Source organism: Protopterus annectens, chromosome 3.part0 (assembly GCF_019279795.1).
Source record: "Protopterus annectens isolate FY-2018-M chromosome 3.part0, PAN1.0, whole genome shotgun sequence".
NCBI classification, from domain to species: Eukaryota; Metazoa; Chordata; order Ceratodontiformes; family Protopteridae; genus Protopterus; species Protopterus annectens.
The window spans coordinates 1,364,650,196-1,364,657,023 of NC_056731.1; the positions used below are offsets into that span (position 1 = coordinate 1,364,650,196).

At 39.8% G+C, this 6,828-nt stretch overlaps 1 protein-coding gene across 2 annotated transcripts in view; it reads right to left on the reverse strand.

Annotated features, from left to right (window-relative positions):
- The window catches only part of ARMC1 (armadillo repeat containing 1), a 767,982-nt gene that overhangs the window by 57,435 nt on the left and 703,719 nt on the right, over positions 1-6,828 (reverse strand). For both annotated transcript variants that reach the window (XM_044065455.1, XM_044065454.1), the window contains exons 5-6: positions 3,562-3,678; positions 3,409-3,483 (exon numbers count right to left, since the gene is read on the reverse strand). In XM_044065455.1, the coding sequence (XP_043921390.1) occupies positions 3,409-3,483; positions 3,562-3,678 (192 nt within the window). The remainder of the gene's footprint in view (positions 1-3,408; positions 3,484-3,561; positions 3,679-6,828) is intronic.

The following is a 6,828-nucleotide window of genomic DNA, read 5'->3' on the forward strand; positions in this document are numbered from 1 at the left end:
GAGGAAATCCAAGAAATCACAAATGGGGAATCAGAAACCAACAAGGTGCAAGATCAGTTCACATCCACTCTCAGCCTCCAGCAAGACAAGAGGGTCTAACCCATGACACTGAGGTCGGCAGAACAGACATGAAGAGGAACATCTAAGAAAAGGGGCAACACATTAAGCCTATTCCTCAGGCTGGATGACCTAATTATAAGATCAGACTCCCAGTCCTGAGGGTGAACAACACTTACCTTTAAGTTGCCACACACCTTGACAACTAAATTGATCTGACCACCAAGGATGCATAATATAATACTATGCTCTGGACATTGCTTTTTTTAAACCATGTTTTTGGTGCCAAATAAAACTCCACAAAACTCATTCTCAGCCACAAATATTTGACCATAACAGCACTGCCTTAGAAAACACTAGCACTTTCAAATAAATGGGTCTACCGCTAGGCCAGTCTCTCAGCTTTACTGCTCATCTCAACAAAATCAGGAAAAAAAAAAAAAGGTTAATTCACTACCATTTTGAGTCAACAAACTGTATCCATTTCTAATCAAAGCATCCAAGATCAGATACAAGTAAAGGCATCCCACTCTCTCCACTCTAGTATGACTTCCAAATAGTGCTACTAAAAGACAAATGCCCACACACATACAATCACCAATGCAATCTGCAGGTGTCATCATTCTCACTCATCCATAAGCATGAACACCAACACAAAACCCTAGAAAAAGCAGAGAGACTCTCAGTCAAGCAAAGAACCGGCTTCCTATTAGGCTCATAACTATTCAATCTAACATACAACCAAACATTCTTCCCTTTTACAACAAAACTAATAAAACACCCTCAGCCTACAAATTCCGGAATCATGACCATTAATCTCCTTTACTACTTACCCCAAAAGCCAAGCTTCACTATATGGATCATTGCTTCTCTGTTCTCTGACCCAATCTATGGGAATCTATTCCCTCCTATCTCAAAGAAATATAATATCCAGTGTTCTGGATACACTTGTAAACTCATTCTGAAACTTGCCAAATACCAAAATTGTGCCCTTGGCCACATTATCAAAGCACTCCATATTCTGTCACTGTCTAAACTTTCTTACGCTCTATATACCTCCAACTGTACATCACACTTACCTTAAGATTTGACTCTCTTGAATATAGTGTGCATAACATCTCCATAATACAAAAGCTTTTTTCAAGTTCAATCTGCAAAATAATGTAAAGAATTTCTCATACTGGATGCTTATCTATACTTACCCTATTGTTGCATTACTCTAACCTTGCTGTGCACATTGTACTGCATGGATACTATCTGTACTGTAAAAATAGATCGCAGCAGAATATAAACATGATACTCATATTTCAGAAGCTTGAGAGGCAATGGATAACACAGGCTCACCTGTAGGAAACAAAAGGCCCCTTTGCCAATTGTCCAAGTAGAATCTCAGGCAAAACTCTAATCGACCAGTTAGCTGTCAAAAGGGACCTTCCCACTCTTTCTATAAGAAGTTTCCTCCCTGTCACTGTTGCTGAATACAAAGCACCTCTGCTATCAACACAAAATGAGCATCTGTACCTGGAAGTTGACATTTCCAGAAAGAAAACATGTGCTACTTGGAAGAAAAGAAAAATCTAGCCATTCCTTTACACTATGTCAATGATTTCAAGAGCAGAGAAAAAAAACTGGGTACTTGTGTATTATCACAACCAGATTTTTCATGGTAATACCAGTTGGTTCCCGATCGTGAAATATGTTCCTTAATGTTAAAATGTTACATGTAAGTTTTCTTTAATAGTACAAGCTGTTTTCTGGAGTGTTATCAACAAAATGTAAACATTCGGTTGCTGTTTATGTAGTGTACTGCCAACATGTCGGTTATTGCAACTCTACCAGCTAAACATTCCTTTTTTCCTGCCAGCAAATGCGGTCAAAAAACTGCTATAATTAAATTTGCCCATCAAAGCTGTGTCATTATTTTGGTGTGAGTCGTGCACCACAGTATTTTGCTTACTTTAACATGTACCATGACAGGTAGCTTTCCCAGAAAAAACCTGTTTGGAACCAGTACTAACTGTACTTGCTGAGAGATTCGCAGCACATAGACAAAAACATGCAAAGAGCAATCAACATCGTTGCAGCAGCAGTGAAATCAATAATCACTGAAGTACTATCTGGCTTTGTCCGAACATGCAAGTATCACACAACCAAACAAAATCAGTACTGCCAACTTCTTCCTTCAAAAACGAAACCACAATCAGCTGTCAACCTCATCCACACTCACTTTTTAAAAGCATTACTTTTGGCAACTTTCACATTGCAATGGCTGTCTGCAACAATGTGTACACATTTCTACAAAAGTAGTAGTTCCCCAAACCATATTTCCTGTTTGTGTTTTCCTTCACTGAAGGATTCGTTCCTCACGGTCCAAATATTGCATTCATCACTCACACAGCATCTGTGGCAATTCAAGCGCGCTTCTGTAATGCAAGAACGGGAAGATGCCTTTATCAATATTATGTGTTCCTGAAGGTAATCCCGACTTCTTAACCACCAGCAAGGACGTGGAACACCACCTTACAGTGTTTTATGCTGTCCTTTGTAGTGAGTGATGCCAATTTGGCAACAGTGAAAATCTGGTTGCAATAAAACGCAAATACTATAAACTGTCCTTTACACTACCATCAATGATTTAAACAGCAGAGAAATAAGTGCTCTTCGCAATGCAGTCTGCATACATGGACTGTAACAAAGTGGTGAAGGACAAGAACAGGTTATAAAAAATGGCTATGATAATAGGTTAACCAACTAATCCAATTAATATACAAATGACTTTTGGGGGGATATTACTCCTGCTGAACAGCCCCTGTTATCTGGATTTTCCAAGACAATGAGTGGCACTTAAAAAGGAAGAACATTTAAAGGACAGCAGATGTTATGCATCTGTCATAGGTTTCTCAAGTCTTGTCTAGATGAAGGAAGTGGATTTTTGACCAAGACCACTCCACTGAAGAAACCACAGTCATCACAGTATGCGGTACATTTATACTTCCTAACACTTAAATAATCTAGGTTTATGATAAATGAACCTGCAGGAAATGTTAAGTATGTCGTCATAAATACCTCAAATGAAGAAACAAGCAACTCCAAAAAATATGCTAAATCTAAAGAATGATTTTTCCATTCAACTCCATATAGCTAAATAAGTCTGAAGTACTATAAGTAGCTGTAAACTGATGGCCAAAAGTTTTGTCAGTAAAATAAAAAAATCAGCTGATTCAGTTTTATTTTGGTTCTGTCTACAGTTTGATAACCGCAATTACAGATACAAGTATTTCTTATCTTCTAAATGTATTCAGTGAAGGCCAATATACTTACGACTCCCAAGGAATAGCTGGGCCATCTTACCTCATCTCCACTTTCGTCTTTTAAAACCTGTTGTGCTTTCAGAACTTTAGTTGATGCGATTGCTGTCCCAAGAGCCTTAAAGAAAAAAAAAATATATAAAGCCAGTATTTTAATAATAGTCTGTAATCAAATACCACTATGTTATCTACTTACCTCCGCTTTTAAATCAGATCTTATTCGAACAATGCACCTTTTCAAAGCCATCTGGAAAGTAAAGCTGATAACTCCTTTAATTTTTAACAAGGTCTCTTCACAAAGACTTCTTCGAGACTGGGAAGTAGAGAAAAGTAATAAAGCTTAATAATGACCAAGTCCTCTTTGAAGTAATTTTTAATAATTTTCCAGAAAGTCAAATGTACAAAGTATTTCTGCATAACAGAAAAGCACAAATAAAAAGAATACAAGTATCTAACAAAATGTAAAAAAATGATCACATTATAAGTGCAGGAAAATCAGAAAGTACAATTGTGCAAGTACACTTACCAGAGTAGTAGATGTTTGAATGTTCACTGCTGCAGTAGCCTTAGCTATATGGACGATGTTAACAGATGGCCAGCTTCCAAAGCGCAATGGCATCTTCCACACAGTCAAACCCTTACCAGCTCAATCAGGGCTGGGTCAATGTTAAGAAAATCAGAAAAAAAAAATCTCAGCCTGGCAACAAAAGCATACTAAAGTAAAGGACGGGCAACTGAAGAAGTGATCACCTGCATATCTACTGTTCCCGTATTACCCACACAACTGTACTATGCTCATTTTGTCAATGCCATCATAGCCTTAGCTACTGCAGCTTAGTAGAAAGGCACCCCTGGAGAATGATCCCAGCAAAGCCCGATCTAGAAGTGGAGAACAAATCTAATTTATAGTGCTTTGTAAAGTTACACACAGGTGACCAAGTTGTTGCTTCTAGAACACACCACTTTCCAAAAAGCCACAGATGAAGTCAGGGCCCTGGTAAAGTAGGCCTTGACCCTGTCTGTAATCGCTTTATTGTGGTGGGTATAACAAAAGATAATAGCATGAGCTCAACATTTGACAGAAGTCTGTGTTGATACAAGTTTGCTTTTTTTCTTACCTTCATAATTGATTAGGGTTTCTGAAAGTTTTGTTTCTGTCATAGGAGGTTACAAGACTAGTGGCCCTAGAGCCTTTACAAGCCTAGCCATATTAAGACAGTTGGTTAGATGGGTGTAATTCGTAGAGCGTGTCTATGATAAACAGACTATGCCTGCCTGTGAGGAACATGGGTGCCACCCTCAGGGTGAATTTGCAGTCTCCCATCCATTTGTCCAGACTGCGTTTAAATAAGGTCAGTGAGGATCTCTGCTTCATGTGAACTGGAAGTTTATTTCAGAGAAGAGGTAATCTCTGGGAGATCTCTCTCTCTCCAGCATGTTCTGTTATTGTCACAGGCTAGGTTGAGACCCCAAGAATGAGCGACTCTTGGCATTTGCCTTGTGGATGTGCAGCTTATCAGGGCAGGGTCAGACACTGCCCTGTAGGCCAGGCACAAGTCGACTCTCAGCAGCCTATACGATACACAGTACAGTGACGGGGCTTTCAGTCTATCCACACATCATTGTTTGGATGCCCTGTCAAGAAAACACAGATGTCTGTGAACATCCAGAGTATGGAAAATACTCTCACCTTCATTTTTAGGTTCTGGAAAGATGGAAAACTTGGCTCAAAGTAAATGCGGATACCACTTTAGGCATATAGGAAGGATTAGTTCTACATAAAACCTTATCGTTATGGAAAATGGGGTAAGGTTGGCCTACCATTAGACTTGCAACTAAGATACTTCTCTTGCAAAAAGTCAGGGCAATCAGCAAACCTGTTTTCTATATTAAGAATCTCAGTTAACCTGATGATCTGGTTCAAATGGAGCAAGATGAGGATCCACGGGCAGACATGCTGAATTAGCTGACAAATGGCATTTCTTATCCTCTGTCAAGGTTCAGAGGATAACAACTCTGAAATAGTGAAGAAAGAAAGAAATACTAGCCTTAAAAGGCTATGGAGTCTTATACTGGCACAACTAGAAAATATTTTTCATTTACTAATTAACAATTTCCTAATAGCAGGTTTTCTTGTCTCTTAATACCTGCTGCACAGCCTCAGAAAATAGATGCCTAAAAAGTATTAAAACTATATCAATGAGGCAGTTAACTGAAGTTGTATCAAGTTGGGGTGCATCAAATATCCCCACCCCCGTTTTAAATGAGTAGGTCTAGTCTGTGAGGAAGTTTGTGGTAAATGCCTTTGGCCATTTCCAGAAGAAGGGATAACCACTGCTGCCTGAGTCAGAAGGGAGACACTACAATGATTTTCATAGAGTCCTGATTCTTTAGAATGATCATGGAAATCAGTGGAAAGGGTGAAAAAGCATTCATGAAGATTCCTGTCCAATGAAATTAAAATGTGTCCATTTTCCAAGCCTTCTTATACGTTCATAGGTTGGTGCTAGGCTATCGGCCCTAGGGCCTATACAAGCCTAGCCATAATAATTCCCTGGATATTTCTTCCCACAATATTTACTTCCCTGGACCCCTGTCTAGCAGAGCGAATGACATGATCCCCGGGGTGAATTTCCTATCTCCCATCCAATCAAGGTTTCTTTTGAAGAGGACCAAGGAGGCACTCTGCTTGACATGTATGGGCAGTCTATTCCAGAGTATGGGGAGTCATTGGGTCAGGAACCTATCCCTCCAGTACATTTTGCTCATTGTGATAAGGTTTAGAGCCCTGGACCGTGGGCTCTGAGGGATTAGGATTTCTTTAAGTGGAGCATGTCCAACAGCTCAGGGTTTGACATGGCCTTGTATGTTAGGCAGAGATCGCCTCTGAGTAGACGATATGCCACAGGGTATAGATGGAGTTTCTTTAGGCCTGTGATTCTTTTAGTGAGGTACTTCTGCGGCCTTTTCAGCTGTTGCAGAAGTCTTGTGAGGTACATACCAAATGGGGCATTACACACCATAATGGGTCTGAGAAATGAGTACAATGGGACAATGACCTCCTTTTTTCTGGAAGAAAAGCCCTTAGTGATGAGGTGTGCCACATAATAGGATTTTCTGACTGTTGTGGCGATGTGGTTATCGAAGGTGAGACCACTGTCCACCTGTGTCCCTAAGTCTCTCATCACAATTTTGGTGTTTAGTGTACTGCCACCTATGTGGTAATTCATGGGTACATGGTTTTTCCCAAAGGGGATAACTATACATTTCTTGGCATTAAGCTTGAGCCCATGGCACTGGCACCAAGCATGTTTTTGTAAGGCCCTTTTGTAGAATATCCACATCATTTGGGGATTCAATAATGGCTCTCTGTTTGCAGTCATCTCCGAATTTTGTTAGCCAGAGTCCCTTAGTGTTGGCCTGTACTTTGAGAAGTAGATGCCAAACAAGAGCCGTCCAAGGA